The following is a 25,919-nucleotide window of genomic DNA, read 5'->3' on the forward strand; positions in this document are numbered from 1 at the left end:
ACAACTGTTTGGATTCTCCGTTTAAAATGCACCTGTAATTGATTCCACGCGACGGCACCGAATTCATTCCTACACGCGATGGAAACAGAAGTTGTTGTTTATGTAAGTGGAACAACAATTCGATTTAATTTAACGAAACCATTCTGATCGGTTGATCGTGCTCCGATATTAAACGCACGTAACGACGACTAGAGTTGGAAAACAAAGCGGGCGATGCTTTTGTGCTTGGCTAATGATTACGCGCGTTCTCGCGCATTGTTAAACGCTAATGCATTTAACGTTTACCATCGTAAGAAAACGAATGCCAGCTGTGCTTGAAGTTCTTGTTTACCTTTACACGGGTGAAATTCCGATTGCGCGAACGTGCCGTTTAATAAAATCGTACCGGGTATGAAATTCTCGTAATTCCGGACGTGCACACGGTAGATTACAAAAATTACGGTGCAGAAATACGGAAAACGATACACAAAGTGGTATAATCGACGGTGAAATTCGCCGAGAAAAATTGGTATTAATTTTAATTGGAAACGCTCGAGCTATTACAGGAATGATTGAATCCGACTGCTTGAAAAATCAATTGCCAATTTAAGACACTTAGGTAGACTCTGAATATTTATGCAATTTCATATTTTTATGAGCATAATGTAAACGACGATTTCTTTTATCTACTAATTCCAAGGTACATACAATTGTAAGGTATTAAATATTCTATTTCAAATATTTTACATATCTTTCGCGTAGAACACGCGTTCTCTTCATTTTTGTAGCTTTAAATCCTCCCACGTGCATAAACACTCGCAGTCTAATTATAATACAATTAGGATATACACACATATTTCTTTTACGAGTCTAAGCTTGGAAAATGCATCGTGGCAGCTATTAAAAGTACATTTAGCATTTGAAGAAGCTTATACAAATGTTGAAATCGTTTACGAGAATGATAATTGAGGATTTAAGAGAAAGAAGAGAACGACTATGAATATCACGTTAACATTTCTCGCACACAGCGCAAGGATCCTGTTTGAAAGAAACTACGAATTTAAGAGAAAGACGAGAGCCACTATGAATATCGCGTTAACGTTTCTCATGCACAACGCGAGACTAGTGTTTGAAAGAAACTATGTACAAAAGAGACGAGCAGCATCCCTTTCTATCGTCACGTTCGGCAGGTTCTCTTAAACTAAAAAATTTGTACCTCTCAAAGGGAAAAAGTTCACGAATATCTGCAATTCCTATCTCGGACAGTTTGCCTGCCTGCGTTCGCATTCGATATTCTCGTCGCACGTCTCGTTACGCCGACATTGTTACCGTGAAAACGAGGATGTTATGATAGGCAGGCGCGGCCCATTTTGCGGATTCTCGGAGAAGAAAGGAGCACAAAACGCAAAAGACCGAGGGAGGGAGGTATAGAAACGAAGGAAAGATGACAGGGCGCGGGAGAAAGAGAAAAGAGAGGTACGCAGAGAGAAGACACGAGACAAGATGTTACCTCGCCGACTGTATTCGATCCTCTCACGGTTATCATCCCCTGAATGCACGGAGGAGGCAGAGAAATTGTGGCACGGCGGTTTGCTCTTTTAAAACGGGCCAGGCCTGAACTGACACTTCGATGACAGGTAGAGTGCCGGCAATTGAAATAACAAGGGAACGCTAAGGAGGAAGCGTTGCTTGAAAACGAAGGGAACGTGGCTGGCTGGCTGCTTGCTTGCCTGAATTCCGAAAAGTTTGTTTGAAAGGAATCCGCCGCGATGCTTCGTGGCATTCGTCTTCCGTCCTAGATCCGACGAATTGCAAAGCGGCCAGAAAAATTGTCCTTTTCAAACTCGTCGCCGAGCGTAACAATGGTGAGCCGCAGTCGGCGGGCTCGACGACGCGTTCTCGTTCTTCTCGATCCTCATCCCCCTCGGATATTATCGTTCCTTCCGTATGAATTAAACGGTCGGGCTCGGCGAAAGCTCGTAAATAATTCACGACCGCGCAGACCAACGTCGATACTCGCTACCTTCCTTCGAGACGTCCTGCTGGAAAATCTCGAACAGATACCATTTTCATTTTCGGCGATTTCACCTTGCTTAAATCTCCGATATACAATATTTGTGTTGGAATCTTTTTCTTCCGAGTGCGGATTTAACTATGATCGTGATAGAAGAAAGGAAGCGAAGGAATGATATGTTAACGGTGGGATACTGTGTTCGATTTTATGACCACAAAATTTGGACGGTCCTCTATGCTGATCCAGGTAGAAATTGAACAGTGGGGCCAGGTTCACGGCGAAAAAATTGCCATTTACCCTCTGGATCGCGTTCCGCACTCCTGTCGCGTCTGTCAATCTCACGAACGCCGCGCCGCTTGCACGCGAGCATTTACCGCGTCCATTAATCAGGCACAAAGGAAAAATCGGCGAACAGCGTCGCTCAAAAACGAGAAAGTAATTAACGCCAAGGGCGGCACGGGGTGAACTGCAAAATCATCGGACGGCAATAGTGAACAAAAGAGAGAGAGAGAGAGAGAGAGAGAGAAAGAGAGCGGGATGTAGGGAGGAGACCCTAGTCCGAAATCCTGAAAACCCTACAACAAAAGCTACCAGTCACGGGATCTGGACCTGGACCCGACTGTCCAAAAATTTCTCCCCCCATTAAACGCATTCACTGCGTTCCCCTGGCTGTCGCGCGTGTTCGATTACAATGTAACACCGTAACGAATTTGACGCTGGTACCGCGCATAATTGGCTTCGATCCTCTCCTTTACACGACTGTCCCTCTCCCACCTCTCTAACTGGCATTTTCAAACCCGGCCGGTTTTATATCGTCGCTGAAAATCGTCGTCCATGGAAAGGCATAATCTGTCGCAGTCAAGACCGATCATGAATCCAGTTTCCCAGTCAATATCGTTAAATCGGCCATATGTATCGTGCCTTAATTCTAGTCACGTCCACGTTTCTCTCTGATAAATTGATCGCGTTTCGGAATTCTCCATGCTGTCGCAGCTGTTAACGGGGCCAGCCTAATTTCAGAGGGGTCGCTACCCTTTCCAGGGAACAGATTTTCGCGAGATCGTCTGACGTTTGAAATATAATAGGATTAACCACGTTGGTTGATCTCACGTTGCTTAACTTTGCTAATAAAAGAGAATTAGTTTTTCTTCTCTTTTTAATCGAGTAACAGTGGGACGAGTACTGTCAGCAGCATCTGTTCAGACGTGATTAAAATCTTCAACAATTATGTCGACCCGCCACGTTGAATCAAGAAACATGCTCGAACACGCGAAAGATTAAAATTGGGAAATCTTGGTTTCTCGTACACGTTACGGTACATCTTAACTTTCGACCCAACACGAATTTCAATGGAAATTACATCGGAGGACTCGCGACGAATTCGTTAAGCAAGCAACTCGCCGGAAAGAGAACTTAATAACCTAGGTAACCTCAAGGGAACGTAACGTCCGGCAGGCAGGTTGGCGGAAACTGGATCGACAAGGTGCACGCAGTCGTGCAGCGATAACTTTCTGTATCAGCCGAAACGTAGCCGGACGCGGTTAATTCGAAACGGCGGCGCGTGGAAAATTATTCTCGCGGCGGCGCGCGGAAAATTATTCTCGCCGCGGCTGCACCGGTCTGTGAGAATGTTTTCGTTTCATAAATAAAACGGGGCGCCGCGTATCTGACTGTGGGGTGGATGATAGTACGGCCCGAGTTTACACTCATAACATCTGAAAGTTTGCACCAGTGGCCATGTTAAGGTCAGTCTGTTATTTCCGGTGGCCGCGTTGCTCGTGCGCGCACTTCCGTTCTTCACCGCCTTCTCTCCCTTTCTCCGTCAACCGTTCAAATAAACTCGTGCGTCGACGTTTCGAACGCGAGCCAGCGTTTAGCGCACCGTGTCGACACGGCGTGGCATCCTGAGAAGTTCGCAAGGAACATCTCGGGGGACGATATTCGAGGACGGAACCGTCCAAAAGGATACGAAATCGGCCATTAGATCCGTGCGGGCGTTTTAACGCGAAACGTATCGATTTGTACGCCGCCATGAATCCGCTGAAAATTCCTGTTCCCTTCTCTGGTGAGTCATATCCGATTCTTTACATTAACCGAACAAGAAGCGAGGGGAAAAGCGCAGTAAAATGGGGATCCGCTAAGGGGGTGGTTTGTAAGGATAACAGGGGCATGAGGCAAAGAGAGAAAAAAAAGTAATCAACGTAACCATATTTTACGGAAGCTGCGTATATGCGGCACCGTATTACACTGGCCATGATAAAAATACCACGTGGTCCAGGGCGGACCGTGAAAAATTTCGCTGAAAAAAAGGTCTAATATAATATTTTTCCCGCATCGCAATGAACGTCGTTGTAATTTCCATGCGACGTTTCCGTTTCGATGATTAAAAAAGCCCTGACCGAAGGAAAACAAGTTCGGACAGCTGGGAACGAACAAATTGTGGAAAAACGAGCGACCGCGCAAGGGGTAGCTGAAGAGATACATCGAACGCGTGGGGAGGCAATAAAAAGTAACATTTTGATGGCAATTGCCTTAAAATATTCAGGCAACATTGCGGGCCAGTTTTATAGCTTCCTCGATAAGATATCAAAGATTTAAAAGGTTCCAACATCACAATTAAATTATTCGTAACGACATTGGCTTTGAGCGGGTATAATAATGGGAATGGGGAAATACAGAACACCTACAGTCACGAACCGGTTCACATACATTCTACGTAATTGTCATTTATATCGTTTCAATATGTTTTATTTATTCTAATCTCTCTTTTCTTTGGCTATCCTATTAACGAACACTGAACGAACAGAAATGATACTCTGTTGAACATTTACAATCTTGTGCAACTTTACGCCAAAGTGCAATATCAGGAGCCATTAAGCCAGCGTAGCCTCGATCTTCCCGCCGCTGCTCTTGAATTTTATAAAATTTATTACAAAAAGGTACAGTAACCAAGAAAAGACATGCGATCGCGTGAGACTTTCGAAAGGACGCGAACAGCCCGCGTTAACCTTGTTCCGTCCTAGTTGAAAGCGCGCGTAAGAGCCTGTATACAAAGACGGACCGCCGAATGGAAGGAGCTGAAGCCAATAAAAAAAAGAAGAGGAAGCGTTGAGCGAAGAAAGAAGTTCGATAAGATAAAAAGCAGCACGAAGCGCGTATTAAAAGTGGAAGTAGCTCTTAAGTAAGACGCAAGAAGCACTCTGATGACGAAGTTAGCCGGTGTATACCCAAGACTCGGGATGGAAATCGTCGAGCGCTAAAGCGAAGAGATGCTTTCCAAATTGACCAAACACGCTGCGAGATAAGTCTGTTAACGACTTTACTAAGAGAGGAGTGGCAGAGAGTGGGGCCGGCTGTGCACGGAACTCGAAGAAAAAACTACGGGATGCGTATGGACCGGGTCTAAAAGCGCCATAAAAATTCTGATCTCTTCAAATATTGCACGGAGATACAGGTGCACTGTGGATACGATGGCGTGTCCGATAAGATTAGTACGATTTTCGAGAAAGTACCGAAGTTATGAAATAACGTGTTCTATTGCGCGCTATCGTATCACCTTATTGGAATCGCGTAGTATCTCGTCGATAGGAGATTTTTCGATATTTGCAGAGCAAAAGCATTGCATTGGAGAGATCCGGTAGAAACACTGACCTTTTCGTTAATGAGGAACGCGCGAAACGAGAGTGGATAATGAGTAGGAGGGTAGGGCAAATATTGACGTTTACACCATTTCCACGTGTATTTTTTAATAAAATTCCCGACGGGCCGTTTTGTAGAGGACGATGACCTCTCGCACGCTCGGCGTAATTGCAATTTTAAACAGATTTATTATATCGGGAACGAATTTTCCTCCCTGTTATATTTGTTCATATATTATGGAGAGTGGATAGTAGATTTTAGTTGAAAATCACTTGCAAACGGATTAAAGAAAATTACCGACGGTGTTCTTATATTAAATGTTTTTAATCCCATCGATCTAGTGGCTGTATCTGTTTTTTAATGAAACTAAATTGACACTTTTGTTTCGGAAATTTCCACCGAAAATTTCATAACGATCGTTTCCTTCATGGTACGGTCGGCCATTCAGCGAATCGCATCGTTTCTACCTTTAACTATTCACCAGTGGAAATCACACTCGGGATCGTCGCTCGTTATTCGCTCATTCATTCCAGCGGTGCGATTCATTTCGCGGCGTAATGCGGCGGGGGTTGGCCGAGGGTGCTACGAGACGGCCACCGTCGAAAAGGAAGCGGATATCTGGGCACGTTTTCCCAATCTCCCTCCCGGTTGGAACGTCAAGAGCGGCTCGGAGTGGTTCACGCCTATATAAAGAGGGAACGAGAGAGAGAAAGAGAGAGAGAGAGAGAGTGAGAATGCAGGGGAAATGGCACGAAAGCAGGAAAACGAGGAAGCTGGAGAAACAGAGACGGAGAAGGGATTTTGAAGGAACACCAGCGGCTTATTTGACTCGTTTCATTCGCGGAGTATATATATCTCGAGTTACATTTATGCCTGTGGAAAGAACGGCTTTCGAAAGGATTCGCAGAAAAGGAGCGCACAATGCCAACGAGGCGAAAGGATAAAAGTAAACTGCGCTACCCTTATAAGCTGCGGTGACCTGGTGGCCCCGTAAAACACCGAACTGACAATGAGAGGCCACCGAGGATCGACTGAAGCTGCCACTAGTTTCGCTGGAAGTGCATTTCACCCGGCGGACAGCTGATAATGCCAATGGCGACTGATACGCCAATCTGAGAATGTAATAGCACGGTTGTCGATACGCGGTTACGTCAAGCCGATCCATCCTTCCTGTTCTCGCGATCCTGACCTGGAAATGGCTGACCAGGGAATAACGCGACAGATAGTTTGTCGTTTCGAGCACTTCGTCGCGCCAGGGCGAGAAGTCGTATCGCGTCGTTTCATTATCTCCGATCGATGGCGCACGATCCCTCAGATATTGCGATCGAAAATTATGCTCGCGAACGGTTTTTATCGACGTGAACGGATGCAGAGAGCGCGTCGGAATATCCTCTCTTTGTTATGTAAATGCATCGCGAGTTAATAGATTTATAGAAATTTATGAGGGGCTTAAGCGTGATCTACAGCGGCTTCGAAACTGGAGCTTGAAACAGGATAACAGTGCTCTGTATGTTTGCTTTTCTTTTTGTCCTTCTCCCTTGGTCCTTCCTTCCTTCCTCTTTCGTCTATTTTCGCTTCCAAGGGAAAGATATTTTCTTACGCTTCCGGACAGTATCTGTAGATGGCAAATTTTGAGGTGACGACGCTGTTCTTCCGATGTGCGTGTAATTAAACCGGGCGGTGGTGTTCCGTCTCGCGTACCACGGATCGTAAAGCTTATCGTGCAATTTGCGTAATGTGCGTAGAAAATTCTAACGAGTAAGAGGCATAGGAACGTGCGGTTTCTTTCAATTAATTCTGAAGAGGTGGCCACTGACGGTCGCCGGTTAAATAAATAATCGTGCATTAAACGCAGTCTTCTTAGGAAAAGAGAGAAAAAGAAAGAGAGAGAGAAAGAGTAATAAAGGATGAGAGATTCTAGAGAATAAAGACCAAAGGAGAAGCAAGATCCGACCGGGAATTAATTAAAAGAGAAACAACCGTTTTCTTTTTTTCTCAACTTCCTCGTTTATTGCATTCACAGTCACCACGCAGTCTTTAACTTAGCTCGTTTCACTGACTACCCGACTTCTTAAATTAGATACAGATTATCCTCTTGTCAAGATGGATCCAAGCTTTGATTATTTACAAAATTCAGAGAAAGGCTGTTCAGCCGCGACGTGACACTGACAAAGTCGCAGACTTTACCATCCCTGTTGCGTCATTTCGAAAATCCGTACCGAAACGACCACCCACCGTCGAGGGAAGGGTGCGTCGAGAAAAAAAGAAACCAACGAATCAACCACCGGTACAAATCCTCTTTTAATTTCTAACGTCCCTTCAGGGCCAGGGAAAATGCAAGGCCGGTGGTAATCCCATTTGTCTTCCAGATTCGGTCCAGCCGTTGTCAGGTACAAATGTAAAGGGCGACGAACAGGTACACGCGATCGTAGATTTCTACCTGTTCCGATGGGCGGACGCCTCGAGACAGCCCCCGTGTGTTCTCTTTTCCTTTTCCGTTCGACAGCGCGTTCGGCTCCGGGGATTACTGGCAGATTTTTGTTCCCCGGATGAGAGTTTGCTACGCGAACGAAAACGGCCGCCGGGCTCCACGCAATTAGGAGGCGGGACACGTATTTCGAGAGCCGTACGATCGACGGCGAAAAAGCATTTTTCACCGGCGATCTCGCGCCGGCAATTTTTATCCGCGCGCTTTATGCGCCCTCCGTACTTTCTTTCCCTCTCTCCCTTTTTCTCTCTCTTTCCCTCTCTCTCTTTCTCCCAGTAACCACCCTCTGGCCGTAGCTGGAAAACACATAAATACAAGGGAATTATGGGACTAAATTACGCGGTACATTTGAAAGAGTGCGCGCGCGCTATGAAGTAGCTTACGACAGGCCAATCGATGGAAACCCATTTTTTCTCGACTCGTACATCATAGCCGAAATCGAAACTGACAACAAAAACCCCGTACCGCTACGCGTATGGCGTGCAATAAATCACGGTAAAAAGAGCACACGGTCCTCTTTCTCCCCCATAGCGAGAGCCTGACGAAACCCTAGCTTCTCCGTTACCGTCTGCCTTTTTGATCTGATCTTACAAAGAGCCTCCTCTCCTTCTACTTCATTCGACGACATACTAACAACCAAGGATCCTTCCTCTTTCTTCTCATTCTGCAGTAGAATCGCCTTCCAAATATTCGGCACACGAAAATAGGACTATCGACGAGTTTCCATACGAAGATCTTTACGAACTTTTTCCATCAGAGAGACGAATTTAGAAACATTCCTCTGCATATGTTCGCTCGAATCGCGTGATATAACGATAAGATACTCTACCATATATATCCTGGTGAATCAGAGAAGCCTTGAAAGGAAGCGAAAGTATCTGTTTCCTGTATATTTTCTCGAACGGAAGATAACGTAGATACGAGAATAGAAAGTGGCTTCAATCGCATATTGTTTGACTGAATGCATTTCTAACGTAATCCCGTAAGATGACTGGATCGAGGGTAATTTCAGGAAGAAAAGCAAGACCAGTATCGATGCGGCTTATCAAAGGATCAGCCGCTAATGGAAGCTTTCGCGACACAAGGCGTGAATACGCCAAATAAAGAGGGACCATCACAGACGGTCCCTTGTGCCCTTCGGATTTCCCTCGAACGGTCACTGGCCAAGCGGATACGTAGCTTGAGCCGAACAGCTGAAACTGAAGCGTGTCACGAAAAGTTAACACGACCGAGCGAATTCTCGTGGACGAGGACGGCCACCTGACACGAATAAAAGGAACAAAGTCGGCCGAGGGGATGCGACGCCATTGTCGCCGCACAATTCCGAGGGATCGGCCAATCAATCGACTTTCCTAATTTCCTTGTTCCACCGACAATGTGTAACCGTAGCACAAATATGTGATTCCGACGAACGTGTCACCCTTCGAAGAGTAAAATTGCTTCAGATCAGATACAGAGGTTAATAACTTTTTCCACTAGGGATGAAAGGAAATTGACGAAGTAGAGCAGGCTGCACGTGCCAATCGTTTAATTAGATCGCGAATGAACGGTATTATGAAAATTCCATAGAAACATAGATTGAAAGAAGTGGAACAGTAGAACGTCTCGGTTTAATATACCACGGAGAAAATTAGCCATGTGTAGTGGTATAGATCGTCAAGTTGCGTTAAAAGGCTAGGCGGTGGTACTCGGTATCGGGGACATGTTAACGTTAGACGTCGACGAAAGCGAATAGGTTGTCGTGCAAAATGCACGTCGAAACCTGTATTGAATTAAGAACGGCAATGACGACGCCAATGATAATCGATTGAAGGTAATGTCCGTACGCGAAACGAGCGGACGATGTAATTTTGACTGTGTTCCTTTGCACGCTGGCAGGGAGCCATCCGATAAAGGCAACTTAATTGGTAAGTGGGTGAGAATTGTTGCGGACTCGTGAACGGCCCACCACGGAGGGTGAGTTCGATCAATACAGTTTTCTAATTGAACTCGACGACAACTGGCCCGACGATGACGACAAATTCCACGCGTAATACCGGTTCGTATACTTTTCGATCGTTCCATATGTTCCCGCAAAACCCGCCCGCCGAAGATGACCCCATTCACGGTTCGATCACAATGGTGCGAAATGTGCCGCCGTTAAATCGAGGCCATAGGTCGAGGCTCGTGTTCAATGAAACGGCTACGATCTCGTTAGTTTGTCATTTGGGTATGATATATAATTTTAGAGCATTGCCGTTAGAGAGGATATCGCTGTACTGGTACGTGTTTCGGCTTCTACGAATGGATTCGATCGTTTAAGCGCGTTCGCTATAAATCCGATCGAACCACGGGCGCATAGTAGGATGTACTTGAAATTCGACGAGCTTGACGGAACAACCGATTCGGTATAATAAAAATCTGGCGAATGACTAAGCCGGTGAACAGCGAGATCCTTTCTTTCGAGACGATTGGTTCGAAGGGGGGCAGGAGTAGCTTAGAATCGAAGCGAACTGGAAATGTAATCGGCATACTTTGCTTGTTAGATATAGCTGGTAAACGATCGATTCAGAGAGCAAACGCTGTTCTTTTGTGAAGCAACCGCGGGGAAAGAAAAAACGTTTATCTTCAAAATAGAAAGAAATCATTGATCTTGGCTGGATTTTCAATCCAGAGTTCGCCTCCATTCTATACCCACTCTCGCGTTTGACTATTGTTGCCGATCTCGACTCGGATGTCCATCGTACTCCTTTCTAACGGGCAGGAAAAAGAAAAGACCAAAGGTATTCTTAGAGAGTAAGAAGATTAAATAACGACTCTTACCTAAATAATGGCAGTTCTACGTCCATTGATGCTGCGCCGGGGGCGGTGGCGGTGGCGGCAATGGCAGGGGTCTCTCCAAAACAGGAACAGGGGACACGTCTGGCATGGCGAACCTTAGCTTCTGCCAAAACAACTTGTCCCCCCACACCAGCACGGTGTGCGACGAGATTCTCTTTTTGAGATCGGCGTCGAGATCTCGTGGACCCACACCGCCTACCAGCAGCACGATCACCGAGCGGCCCTTCCCTTTCAGAGCGTCCCTCAGAGCCGCTTTAAACTCGAATCTGGCCCACTCGCCGTGCAGAAAGTTCTTCGACAATACTAGGATGGTTCGTCTCGAAGAATCGGCCGCTTCCGCCACTGCATCGGCCACGTTGCTACCGGCGCTTAGATCACGGTAGTGTAAACACAGCCGGTAAGAAGTTTCCAGACCAGGTACCAGAATCGTCGAAACGAACGCCTCGTCCACGGCGGAGTAGGAGATATAGGCGTCGAAGGGTTTCTCTTGATCCTCGAAAGCTGCTGTCTTGTAACACGCTCTGAGGCCGCATCTGCTGGCAGCCCATGTCCTCAGGGTACGACGATGCCTGAATGCACCACACACCAGCGCCACCATGGCAAAAATCAGCACAGCGGTGGCGAGTAGTAGCGGCAAATAAGCCTCGAGCGGTCGAGTCTCGATGACCGAGGTCGTGCCCGTTAATGCCGCGCAATTTATGACCGATCCGTTCGCCGGAAGAGTAATAGGTATACCAAGGGAACAGGTGACGCTCCTCCAGTCGCTTATCTTCGCTCTGTTACGGGACATCCACTCTCGTACTCGGTCCAAGTACGAGCACTCGCAACTCCATGGGTTGCTGGACAACCCGATGTCGACCAAATATGGATTCTGGCCGAGCTGCCAAACAGCGAAAGTGCCAAGTCGATTGTTTTCCAATCGTAACACTTCCAGCTGACGTAGCGGAAGGAACGTTCCGTTATCTATATACGTCAATAGATTGTTCTGTAGGTAGAGTTCCTTCAGGTTCTCCAGAGGCATCAATTCCACGCCGTTGAGCACGCTTATCTTGTTGTTCTCCAGATGAAGGACCAACAAACGCTTCAGACCGCTGAAAGTATGATTGCGTATAGCGATGATGTTGCTATCGTTCGCGTACAGAATCTGCAGGTTCTTACGGCCGATGAACGAGTGGGAATTCAATTCCCCGAAATTGTTTCCATCGAGGTAAACCTCGGTGGCGTCCATCGGTAATCGTCCGGGGAGGATTTTGTAACCGGAGTTCGAGCAATCCACTACGTTCGCCGACCAGGATTGATCGTGATAGCAAGTGCAGTTTGTCGGACAAGTCATCTCGCAGTCGCAGGCGTCGAAGTCGCAGCAATGACACAGCGCGAAACAATGAGCCTTGTACGTACAGAGGAACTGAGACGGTTTCGCCTCGAGTAACGGTATGAACGATTTGTGACGATCGTACGGAAGCCTACAGTACACCGACTCCAAATCCATTACCCTCGGATGTTGTCTCAGCAACAACGAATTGATTCTTTGCAACCATTCCGTTGTACAGTCGCATATGAAGGGGTTGCCACCGATGTAGAACTCTGGCAATTGTCGATACGCGGGCACTTGGGTCAACTGAAACGCAGACAGATTCATCTTGACGATCTGATTCGCATAGAGATCCACCCTGGTAAGATTCAACTTGTCGAAAAACGTCTGAGGCTCCACGGTCTGTATCAAATTGTCGTTGACGAACAGAAGCTCGATGGAGTCCGGTATCGACCTCGAATGTATCCTCGTTAGCCGGTTGAACGACACGTCGAGCGTCTGTAATCTTATGCCCTGTGGCGCGACACCGAGATCCATAATAAGATTTTTATGCAGATCCATCCACTGTAATTTCTCCGGCAGATAACTGTAATCGAACTGCACGATCATGTTGTCGGACATATTCAGCCAGAGGAGACCAGGTGCGCTGGCGAACATACCGGTCATGTCCTGCAACAAATTCGAGTCCAAACGAATCGCCTGCAACGCTGGATTCGTGGAAAACACGCCGTCCTCGACGACCTCGATCTTGTTCCGTGCCAAGTTTAATATCTGAAGGGCGGGGAGCTCAGCGAAATCCTCCATAGTGACGTTCGTGATCTCGTTTCCGATCATTCGTAATCCATACAGACTGGACATTCCACGGAAACCGGGTCTGTTCAGGCTTCTGATCTGATTTTCGCCGAGGTCCAGCGTACGCAGCATTCTCATGTCCTTCAGTGCGACCGGTATGCTGTCCAAACTGTTCCCGGATAGATTCAGGTCCTGCATACTGGAACAATTGCGAAAGGCATCCGGATGGATACCTTCGAGCTGATTAGAATCGAGCGACAGCAGAGAAAGTGCAAACAATCCGTTGAGAGAGTAAGCGTCCAGGTAAGTCAATCGATTGAAAGCTAGATCTAGCGTGTGTAAATTACTCATGGGCGCGAACGTATCCGCTGGTATCGTTTCGATCTCGTTGTACTGCAAATTTAATATCTGAAGAGTGTAAAGATCTTTGAACAGAGCCGGGTCCAATCGACTTATTCGATTATGAGACAAATTCAGAAGAACCAGTCGAATCAAACCAGAGAACGTGGCGGAATTTAACCAGGAGCTGGTCAACGCGTTTCTCGACAGATCCAAAGCGACAAGCTGATTCATGTCCGCGACCAGGCCCGGTGACAGCACGCTGATGGAATTGTTCTGGAGCCGCAATTCCTTCAGTGACTTCGCCGCGTCCCGAAACATTTCCGTCGGTAACGCGACGATTCTGTTTCCAGACAGGTCGAAGGTCTCGAGGGATCTGAGTCCATGAAGCGCCTCGTCTGCAACCATGGAGATCGCGTTGCTCGACAAGTTGAGCACGCGGAGCCTCTTCAACGAGGAAAATCCGTAGGCAGGGAGAACCGAAATTTGATTACTCGACACGTCCAACGATTGCACATCCAGAGAACAAGGGAAAGGCGACGGGGTCGATTCCTGCTGACGTCTCGGGTGTTTCTCCGCGATATCCCTGAATCCCAGTTCGCTGATATCTTTCAACATGTTCCAAGAGATGTTCAGCGTTAGGAGGTTCGATAGCGGGCAAAACAAGTGTTCCGGTATCTGCCAGATGTTGTTCCACGATAAATCAATCTTCTCAATCTGTGGCACCGAGTCGAACGCCCCGTTCTCCAGCTCCAAGCTGTACTTGCTCTTTCGTCCATTTAAGCTCCTGATCGTTAGATTACGCAGATCTCGCAGACCGCTCAAAACTTTTGCCGGCCAATGGACCAGTTTGCATCCGGTCAACCTTAACGATCGCAATCTCCATAACTGTACGAACCCGTCCACGTTCAGTATACCATTTTCCAATGATTCTGAATCCTCGCAAACGACGTTGATCGAGGTCACGTATTCGCTAGTCGCCTGTGAAAAGTTCGTCCTGAGGGAGTCGTTCCCGGTGTAACGGTGAACGCAAGTGAGCGCGCCATCCTGTCGCGAGTCCCACGAACAATACTCCGGTAAATCGAGCCTCGGTGGTAGTTCGCTGGTCACGGCGAGCACGTGGTACACCGGCACGAGAAGATAGTAGCAGTAGGCCAACGACAGCGACACCGATCTCCCGAACCCTTCTGGACCGGAGAGCCCACGCATCTTTAGCGAACTCGTTGCCTTCCCTTGTTTTCGCTCCTCCGTCTACTTCCGGTCATCACACGCCGCTCCCCGGTAGTCCTACACGCTCCGTTATTAACGCACGTTGTCGTCGCTCGTGTACGCCCTCCAATATTTACTCCGAGTGACTGGCATGTGTATGCCCCCCCTCTCCGGTAATCGATGCCGAACTCGCTATTACTGCTCGAACGCGTCAGATCGTTTCAACTATCCCAACAATTCTTGAGTTTCGTTAATGGGAATTCAAGGGGACGAAGTTCACTGCCAGTTGACCTGTCGTCCGAATGGCGCGCCAGGTTTATGAACGATTTACGAGAGGGTGCTCTGGTACCAGTATTATCGCGTTTCACTGTAGTGCTTCCAAGTAGTTTACACTTTAAAAGAATCACACTTCACTCTGTCGGCGAATCGTTCGATCCAGCGCGCGCGCGAGTGCCCTTCATCAACCTGCCGTTATTACACGTTACGACTCGCGAGACACTCAACTTGACTGAGAAAGTCCTCGACGATGTACCAACGACAGAGTAAATCTGCGGATAATTACGCACGCGTCGAGATGCTCGGTGATTTCAGTTCGCGCATCCCGTAAACTTCGTTACCAACCCCCCGCTATCAAAATGCTAATTGTTCACGGTGCTGACTCACCGGCGCGAATTAACCTCGTTCCCAGGGACGAGATGCTCATACTTCTGTTCGGCTATGTGAGACAACACTACGCTCCCGTTCCGCCAAAACGCTGGGGGCTCCGTAACTTTTCCAACGAATGTCCCATTCCCATTACCGTGTATTATCGACTCACGTTTACAATGTAATCGACACTTTGTTCGAGGTTATGATTTAAATTTCGTTCACTGAAATTCCATGTATCGGTCGACGAAACAAAACTACACGAGTTCGTGAATGAAAGGAATAAGGAAACGGACAGGCTATCCACAAAGTACAATTCCTTAAACCGTGACACCCGGTACGGCGACCACCGCGCAACTGACGGTTGAGATCTCCACAGCATCTAACTCGACGCAGCGTCCACCAATCGTTCCTTCCCCCACCACTGGCGGCAGCACTAACACACCGAGGACCGGCATTCAGCGAGCACGCGCCTCCCGTCGACCGTCCATGGAGTAAGAAAGATAGTCGTGTTGCTTCGTACCCTTCTCTTCCGTCTTTTACTGACCTACGTGGAAATCGCCCGTACTTCTCTCCAACGAACACCGGTATGTTACGTAGTTACGCAGTGTATAGTATACATACGCGGACGTCCAATGCGATAGAGTAATGCGTGGAAAGGGATGTTACACGCAACTTGTTTCTATCTTCTCGCCGTTTGTTCGATCGAAAGTGTTTTGTGTTCGAACTCGCGTGTGTTCCGTACTCTCTCATTTATAAGGACTTTGTAGCGTCCGAGACATCTTATGCCTCGACATCGATGGCCATCCTCGCCTGTACGATGAAATCTTATTCTTATTGGGACGATCACCCTGGTCTACGAATATTTGCAAAAGGTAAGAATACAATATGGCGGAATTTTCAGTAAAATCGTAGGTCAATCGTAAAGCTATTGCGCAGCTAACCTCCGTGAGGCACGCTCTATTTTCGACGCAAGTAGATAGGTTTGTTTACTTCTCCTTGCGTTCTTGGCTGCGTTGGGTTCGGAAATTCTTTGTTTGTTCGAGAAACACCATGTTTTTTTGTTTGTTTGCGGAGCATTCGAAATGTAACATAGCTATGCGATTGCGCACGATTCTGCGCAGGTGCAGCGTCATTTGAATTCCGTGTTGGAGATAAATGGCGAATTCTTTCCTTTTATAGCTGCATTATTTCACTCCGATTGTAAGTGAAACATATATGATCTCGATTTTATATGATTGTTTATTATTAATTCAATAATATGTTAGTAATAATATATGAAAGACAGGGGAGGAGGAAGAATGAGGAAAATGAATAGCAAATAAATAGCAGTTATTCATTTTATCATAGATGGCACATATTTGAAATATAGGTATTTCAATTATCTGTATATATATTATCATAAAATTAGTATCATATATTGTTATCCGTATATTATCAGGTTTAATATCACTCGATTGCGAATATTTATGGAAATTCAGAGTTTTATGAATACGATTAAATACAGATATACGTGACTACAAAAAATTCGTCTACAGATGAAAATGAAATGTAAAGGATAATAAAAATACGCTTCATTGGAAAATAAGGGCATTTGAAAATACCTTCTGTAGCCACCGTATTTAATTCTTCAAATATAACGAATACTGTACGTTACATATTTTTTACATTCTACCATGCTGTACATATAAATCTTCAGTAAATGCATAAACATTCACAGTCTGGACATTAACAAAGCCATATATATTCATAATAATTTCAATTTATCTTGACAAGAAAAGAAGCGACTTCGCGGTTGGGGCGGTAAACTTGCGCGAAGAGAGCCACGAACCGGTCTCTCGTCTCCGCTTGTCGCTCTCGTTTCTCTATCGCGATCCACGTGATATTCAGAGCACCACCCTTGTCCATGGACTGCTCATAAAAAGGTTTCGATCAATTTTTAAGTGGTCGGTTGTCCGGCGTGCTTTTCTGTTTCTTTTTCTACGCGGTTAAGGACGGCCGAGGGGCAGTCCACAAGGGAAAGGGGGAGTTGAATATTCTGTATGTTCGAGGGTGGGCACGTATTTATACGCGCGGCGATCTTCGCAGACTATCGAGATGTTCGATTTGTGTGTAACACGACGAACTGACTCCGCAGGATCGGGTCCTTGATACGCTTTGAATAAGCCTCGCTGATTCATTCTTGTCCACCCGTCGAGAGACTTTCGACTTGATCGATGATGATCCCGCATGATTTGTATTATGTTCCCTGTCGCGATGAATTGAATTTCGGGGAATCTGCGCGCGCACAAATTCGTTCCTTGCGGCGCATAGAGCGGATGATAAGCGGTTTCGAAAGGAGCGAAGATTAGACCGCGGTTATAGTCGCGGTTCGATTAGAAATCTCGAGCGCGGCGGAGCTATTGAGACTCCCACGCAAATATACAGCCCGTTTCACCGACGTATCCGACGCGAGAATTTCTTACCGAGAATGATTGATCACCGTCTTAATTGACGCATACCAAGACGTAAGAGATCTCCGGACGGTATCACCTGTTACGAGGAATTATCGGTCGTAAATAAACGTCACTGCTGCTCGATGTTCCTCTTCGTTCGTCCAGGACTATATTATTTAATCCTGACAGAGATACTTTATTATTCGACGGTAATTAACGGACATTCAAAACTGTCGATCCCCTCGGCGTATTACGTAATAATCGGCCGATAAAAATCAGCAGGAACTGAACGGGTATCGAAGGATCTCTCGAAACATAATTAATATCTGCTTCTTAGCCAAGAGGGCGAGATCACGCCTTATGGACGATCGTAATTAAAACCGTTAGGAAACTGGAGAGGATCGTGAATCGTTATAACTCCGACGAAAGGCTCGAGGGGGGTCTAAGAAAGTTTCCTTTCAAGCGAGAAACAGCCGGGGTAAAGTCAACTCTACAAAGTCCTAAACTCCGAGGTTTGCCAGAAATAGGTCTCTATCGGTGAAAGCAATGGTTACGAACACGTTCCTCGACGGACAGGTGCTCTTTGCTGTAAGAAAGGATCAGAAACACTTGTTCGCGTTAGATAACTTCCCTTAGTTTCCTTCTCTTTTTGGCCCTTGTTTATCTTATTTACTCTCTGTTTTACCATTTACCCCTTTTCGAAATTGCTCAAAAGGATCTTCCTCTCGTTCTCTACTATCATAGACGTTGCTACGAGACCGATAAATAGCTCGCCGAGCAAAACTTTGCTTCTTCTTTCCGATTCGAAAATCAATTAGCGGCAGATTCAGTTTCCATGTAAAGAGAGTGCAAATCGCGTTGGTGACGCGCGATCTTTCTGGACGGAGTAGCTCTGGTCCGGCTCGAGAATGACGGTGGAAAAGAAGTTTTAATTAAAGCTAGAATAAGAGTTTAATCGAGCAAAAGGGATTAATTGCCTAGGGGTTAAAACGAGCGAGGGGTCAAAGAGAGGCTGCTGCCGGTTGCCTCTTCCTCGATGATTTCTCGTGGCTTTCTCGAGTGGCGTGGACAAGAGAGAGCCGCCCCATAAATACTCGCGTCGAATGCTTCTCTGAAAGCCCTTTTTCGTTCGCAAACAAAACCGGCCGCTTCGATACTCGTGCCAATGGGAATCGATGTTATTAAAAGCTACGAGCTTTCCTGGTAACGTCACAGTCAGCATCGTTCAGTTCTCAAGTACTTCGCCAACACGACTTTTCGTTACTCGTGTATCGATTCTTTGTACGCGTCGCGTACAGCGTGGCTCGGTTACCATTGCGATCCTGAATGCTTGCTAGAAATTATGTACCTATAGGCTAGGAAAATGTCCTGTATTTATGCAATGGTACGTTACATTCGATCGAATCGAAGAAACTTTCCATGAAAGTTTCGTGACTTTACTGTAAGTTTCATGACGTTAATGGCAGTTAGTCTGGATTATAAGATTACTCGATATGTTATCGCGAAAGTCTTCAGCACCGTTACTCCGCAGTCTTTTGTGATTTTGTAGAATCATTAGCGACCGTAGAAAAGTTTCGAATATCTCAATCGACCTCATTCTCTAGTTTACGCGGTAAGATGATTTTAAACAAGATGTACAACTATATGATTTAATAATTTTTAGAATTGAAGCGAATTTTGGTACAAATTCTACGCTTCAGTTACATTAACGCGTCTAATTGACTATTCATTAAACTGGCCATTGAAACTCGCGAAATCGTAATATTGTACGTAAACGAGAGAATTGATGAAAGCAAGATATCATTTTGAATACGTGGTTTCGTTCTAATTAATCTATCAAATATTGCGCTAATGGCAGATTTTCCGTTGAATCAGGGAAACTTGACAAGAACACGAGCCAATCTGGACGCACGTTCACGGAAAAACATACATCGCTTTTGCGATGTCATTGATTTGACGACCCTTAGAGCGTATAAACCTACCCGGTGTGTTTCTCGTGTTCGTTAAAATAACGAATGTACAATTCAAAGTACAGTGAACACGGTTCATCGATTCGGTCACGTAGTTTTCGAAAAACGGCCAGGAGAGTCCGAAAAACATTTGCCAGCGTATGGATGCGAGGCATCGGCTGCCCGTTGCTCTTCGGGATCGCTTTTAACGGATCGTATAGCGACGTCGATCTATGACGTTCAGAAATTTCTGGTGTAGAGCGTTGTAGCACGGCGGCGCGTCGCTATAATGTGTCGGACAACGGAGTGCTTTACGACGATTTGATTTACATTGGATTTTTCCGAGCTGGCAGCGGTATTTCAACCATATGGCGGATCGAAAAATCTACACGTGCCAGGCAACGCGAAAACGCCCACACCTTCGTCCATTGCTCTGTGTCAAACAAGTTTGTCAGGATGACTCGCGATACGAAGGAAGCAGTGTATAAAACGAATACCGTGTCGCGTACCGCAAACACCTGGTCGTACCTTCTATTTTATGCAACCTGGAGCAACATTCTAATTCCGGAGAGTAGAACAAGAAAGTAGGAAACATCGTATGTTATATAATATAACTAACGATATACGTATATCACATACGATAGTAGTTATTTACAGGAAATTATTTACACATTCTCGTGAAAGTGTATCATAGGAAACTTCTATGCATATATTATGGGCATTACATACAGCAGTTTGTAATTACGTTAGTATCGCGATAAAAGACGATTGTCGCGTTGTATTGGTAAAATTCGAAACGAATCTGAAAACGTATATGAAAGTTACAAGATGTTAAACGTAAAGCGTTACTGAATATTGGGGCGTATTAATATGATGGAAAATTGACTTTCTAGATACTTTGGCGATCTTTGCGAAATATTTACGTAATTGCAAAATTATCTATCTTGTAGCTCCTATGTACATTTTCAGTTTCGTTTCGAACTTTACCAATACAATCGTGTCATTACAGCGCTAATGAGATTCTAAAATTCCTAGTATAATACACGTAATATATTCATAAAAGTTGGCGTACTTTCGTGAGCCACTGTATACCGACGAATTATTCACCAGTCTTTCCGTGTTCCCAATCTGCACGCGACAAGCAAACGAACAACGAAAATAAGAGCGAAAATAAGAGACGAGCGATTGGAAGGGAAAAAGAAATCGTCGGTCCGAAAGTAATTGGCAATCAGTCCGCGACTGTCTTTCAATATTGGAACACTCGGTAGTATTTACAATTTATTGAAAGATCGGGACGGAGCGTAGACGTCGAGCGTAAAGGGTTGACGCGGTACGAGGGGTGGAGAAGAAGATTGAAAACTCTGGGAGACGGCGAAAGTATCGGTATTGGAGAGAGATCGAGCATAGTGGCTTTGGTCGATGAGCTCCGAGGTCCCAAACGTCGACCGAAAAATTTCCAAACGCAATTTCGCGTCTCTGTTGGACGACGGCGGACGAAACGAAGGATGTAGATGTATATACGCGGGTGTTTCTTTGCGAGTTTACACAAGGGGTAGCGTAGTATGAGAGAATTAATGGTTATCATACTCTGGCTACATTCTACCGCAATTGTTTTTATGTGCGCAGAAGAAGGAAGGGAAAAAAGGAGTTGTAGTAAAATTTTACTGTGCACAGCGATGTACGTACGCGAGAGATACACGAGCGAAAAGTTTTCGAGAATAAAAGGAGCTTCTGCTGCAGAAGGCGCAAACACTTCCAAACAACCGCATTTCGACGCCACTTTCCGCGGTACACGCCCGAAACGAACTGCCGAATGCTGCAAATGAGACAACCACTTCCCGCGGCAAGTTGTTCTGTTTAAGAAGATTGACCGTCGGCAATGCGCGAGCTCTCGATCTCTAAAAATGTCGGAAAATATTAACCTATTTTCTTAAGTCAATTCAAACGCAGAAAACTTTTGCTATAATTATTGAAATCCAATCGCATTATGTTCCGATAATAACGCAATTTATATTCTTTATTAATACGAATACTGTTGGTTGGAAATTACTGGTCTTAAAATATGAATAATTCGAGAAATATCCATCGACGTCTATTGACGTTGTTCGAATAATTACGAATGGTAGTGTATGCAGGTAAAGTTCTTCAGGAGAAAGAAGATAATTCTTAGCAACTAACTGATGGAAGATGTGAATTCGAACTTTAAAGAGACAGTAGTTAAAGCGATAAGTAAGATATTTCGAAGTAAGATATATAAGGAAGCAAAATTCGTCATTAGAACATTTTAAAGATACTAAACTAGTCACTTAACATGATTTGTAGCCATATTCGTGAGACAAATTTCCTCGAGATACGCTTCAAATTAATCGAACGCATTTTGCGATTTCCTTTGTTATATCTATGGCTTCTCAGAATATAGAGAGCAGGAATCTCGAGACGTTGACATTAAATTTATCGTGCTATGTATTTCGTGAAACGTCATCGTTCATCTGAAGCCGCATCGGCTCGTTAAATCTTCCAGCTGCGACGAAGAACAAAATACGCCGGGCAGGGTAGATCGATTCGCGTGCGTGCAATTTTTTACTCGTGCTCGATCCGATTGATGCAAGTCAGATCAATTCAAGGAATGGGTCCCCTTTTTGTTAGAACCGTGCATCTCTACTCCGAATTCAGACTCGGACTGTCTCGAGTCCGGCCTTACATTCGTTTCGATTCAAATCGATTTCTCGCCGCGATGCAGTCCGCTCGAATTTCATCTTCCTTTTGTCTGTTCCTCTCCTTTCGCGATAAATTGCTCGGTACAGGAAACACGTGGCGCATTAATTGAAAGACTGGCAAATTGTTTCGAACGAGTATCGTTATAAACGTTGTATTAAAGACGATTCGAAAATATGTATCAGGCCGTCGAACGACGCAAGGATTTGGGATACGAAGCTGACAATTATTCCTCGAATATTTGTAATAGTCTATTATTGCTCTTCTTTGTGCGCTAAAATCAAATTTTCTGTGATAAGATAAAGTAGAGAAGGCAAATTTTATTAAGAATATCACAAGAAAGGGAATTTATCCTCCGAAGAATTCTATTTTTATTTTTGATAGACAATACTGCTGCTTCAACGACTTCAAGCAAATTCATTCGAAATAAACAACAGATTCAAACTTTTTGAAGAAAAAATATTCTCTTTTCTAAAGAAAAAAGAAAAACATAATCGATACAGCGCGATTTACCTAGTGATGTTTAAATTATATTCCTATTTTTGACGTAGGAGGACGATGAAACGATCGAATATCGAGTGTCTTTCGATTCCATGTATGTAATATGTAATAGAATCGATCGAAAGAGAGGAAATAAAAAGCGGCGAATCAGAGCCACGATAAAATTCCTACCGATTGAAAACCGTGCAGTTCTGTGCTCTTTTTTTGCGAGCCATTCTAGATTGTTAATTTGTCGCATATAACGCGCATCGAATGCAACTATACGACCGTGCATGATCTGGTTTCAATGCGACGGATCCCTCTTTCATGCTGCACCGGTATAACCTGAACGACATTTAACCGGAAACTTGATATCGGTGGACATTCACCGTTGTGAGCTCTTTCAATTGATCGTGCCCTATACGACAATGAGGATCAACAACGTCGAAGAACATGGAGCTGAACGATTGTAGTAAGCAGCGCAGCCTCGAACAAACAGCTAAGAACTCGACAAAGTCTTTTGTGCGTTATTGGGTTAGGGATTCGGTAAACAGAAATGTTTCTGGAAGAATGCTTCGCTTCCTGATAACGATTATCGATACGCGATAGTCATATTACAACGATATCGTCGTAACATCGACGATAGAAATACAAGTACACAGGAATCTGTTAGACCATAATGATTGATTACTTTTGATAAATATTGTTATTACGAATATCATTGATATTATGGGAGTTAGGAATAAACAGGCTGTGCTTATAACTTAGAAATATCGTAGTAAAAACCGATGACAAGTTGCAGCATGTGTACTCGAAAGGTTACACGTTTGAAACCACTTCGAATCTCCACGCATTGAAACCACTTAAGAAGGTCCTTGTATAGGCTACCCTCGGCCTTTCTAAATAATCTTGCGTCCTGTAGCAACACTTGTCATGATGCATTTACCTTTTGCATTAGTCACACGTTCGGTGGCTTGCATTTACATACATTTTAAATAAATTCTCAGCTTGGGGTGCTCACAAGTGCATATATCTGTCGATGGTTGACAGGGGTGTATATTAAAAAAATGTTGACCTTCAAATCACCTCAACACTCCACCCTCTAAATCCTCTGAATAACTTGAGAATTCAAATTATGGATATTCCCACTCGAAATAATGGACCTATCCGTATTCAAATGAACCGTATTCATCGACGTCTTTCGTCGACATTATCGTTTCAAATATCCCTAACACATTTAACAAAGAATTATCGAGAGTGGTAAGTCGCGTAAGGCGGAAAAATCTTATTCCTCCCTTCGTTTCTACGTTTCCCTGTATAGACGAAAATCAAAAGGGCGTTGACGCATCGACCATAAAATGTTACATTTAGATCGCGCTTCGATACGCAGAACACGTAATTCGAAGTATCCGCGGACTGCCGGTGCCGGCAATCGATAGCCTTTCATTATTATTTACTTGGATGGACTGCTCGCGCCGGGATTTTTTTCGCTGTCGGGCTAACCGTTCTGGTAACCGGTAAATATCGAAACGAATTTCCCTTCAATTTTTCCCTCATCCTTCACTCTGGCTCCAGTTGCGCGATACCAAACTAGTGGAACGGGCTTCGTATTTGCTTATTGCAGCTCGACGGATCGCGTGAGCAAACATTTAAACGGATCGAAACAAGGGAAGCGAGCGATGAAAGATTGTTTACGATTCCGGAGCACGTACGCCGGGGATACATCTCGAATACGCCAGCGAACGAGACGCTACGCCGTGTAGCTTTATTGGAAGGAATCAGTCGGGGAAAACGTGCAACAATTTGCTGGAGCTAGTGGAATCTAACACAGCATCGACGATCAAAACGAACGCGAGAAACGCACCTTGTTTACTGGACGTTTGATAAAATTCCTGAAGGCTACGCGCGTCTCTTTGATAGCGAGGTGTGTCCACATAGGTCGCTCTAACTGTACCATTACGAAACATCGGTATCGTGTAATCCGCCATAACTGATTGCTGTAAAACCCCTTTAAATGACGATATCGTTAAAGTTTATACGAACTCGCAAGAATACCAGAATGTACGCGTCACGAATAAATGGTACTATAAACGGGTATCAATGGCGAATACTTTGGCTACAGAAAAACGGCTGTGTCCTAAAATACTCGGTATGTCTCGTTTTAAATCGAAACGACCGTCTCACCACCGAACTGATAAAGTTCAACGGAATCTGAAGAGGCCACTCCTCCTCGCGACCGGCCTCTCTACCTTTATCTTCCTCCACTTCTTCACCTCGTCGCGAAACGAGAGTTTCACCTTTATGTAGTGGCTAGAAACGTTCGGATCTAATGGAATACAGTCGAACGAATTCCAAAGAGGCACAGGAGCCGCACAATGGTCGCCCGAGAGGAAAAAATCTCGAATTACTCGTCCGGGAAATTTCTCCAGTTTCACCGTGCTTAGGGAGAGACAGGCCGAACGTTGCGACGAACACGCGGTTTCTCAGGTCGTGCGTCCGGTTCACAGAACCAGCCCGAAAACATAGAATTACCTTCCAGCCGGTCTTATCGGGGCGATGCCCTATGCACGAGAGGCGGTCGCGCGTTTCACGATTCTCTGACGGCGAAACAGCGGATGAAGTCGGACAAAAGCGCAACGACAACGGAAACAGTCGCGGCGATCGATTTTCTCCGGCGGCAGAGCGAGAGCCGGCCCTCGTCGGTGTACACGACATCCAGTCGGCTAATTTCGAGACAATGGCCCATCGGCAGCTTTTATTTCGGCCGCGAGAGCCAAAAGACCGCGAAATGGTGGCCTGTACCTGCACGTGGGGGGGAGTAGCGGGCAAAACGAGGGAGAGGTTTGGGAACCGAGGGAGAAAGAGACTGACGACGCGTGGTTCGGTCCCTAATCAGCGCAGCTACGTCGTAATTCCGAGGCGCGGATAACGCAGGACCGACTAATCTAATATCGAAGCGAAATTACGCGTGAGGGATGCAAATCCTCCCTTGTACCCTTCCGCACGGTTTCGTCCGCCGGTGTGCGCGTCCTAATAAACTCCTTTCATTAGATCCACCCACTTCACCCCTTTTCCACCCCACTGTGATAGTGGCAGTGACGTT

The 25,919-nt window shown here is 45.5% G+C and overlaps 1 protein-coding gene across 2 annotated transcripts in view; it reads right to left on the reverse strand.

Annotated features, from left to right (window-relative positions):
• LOC122571570 (toll-like receptor 6) overlaps positions 1-15,584 on the reverse strand; it is a 47,236-nt gene extending 31,652 nt beyond the window's left edge. Inside the window, exons 1-2 of one of the 2 annotated variants that reach the window (XM_043735495.1) lie at positions 10,923-15,584; positions 7,636-8,416 (exon numbers count right to left, since the gene is read on the reverse strand). In XM_043735495.1, the coding sequence (XP_043591430.1) occupies positions 10,939-14,592 (3,654 nt within the window). In that variant the 5' untranslated portion in view covers positions 14,593-15,584 and the 3' untranslated portion in view covers positions 7,636-8,416; positions 10,923-10,938. Of the gene's footprint in view, positions 1-7,635; positions 8,417-10,922 lie in introns of those variants that run through there. The other variant, XR_006318113.1, reaches the window with a different exon arrangement.
• Between the last annotated feature and the right edge of the window lie 10,335 nt (positions 15,585-25,919).

Source organism: Bombus pyrosoma, linkage group LG10 (assembly GCF_014825855.1).
Source record: "Bombus pyrosoma isolate SC7728 linkage group LG10, ASM1482585v1, whole genome shotgun sequence".
Lineage (NCBI taxonomy): Eukaryota > Metazoa > Arthropoda > Insecta > Hymenoptera > Apidae > Bombus > Bombus pyrosoma.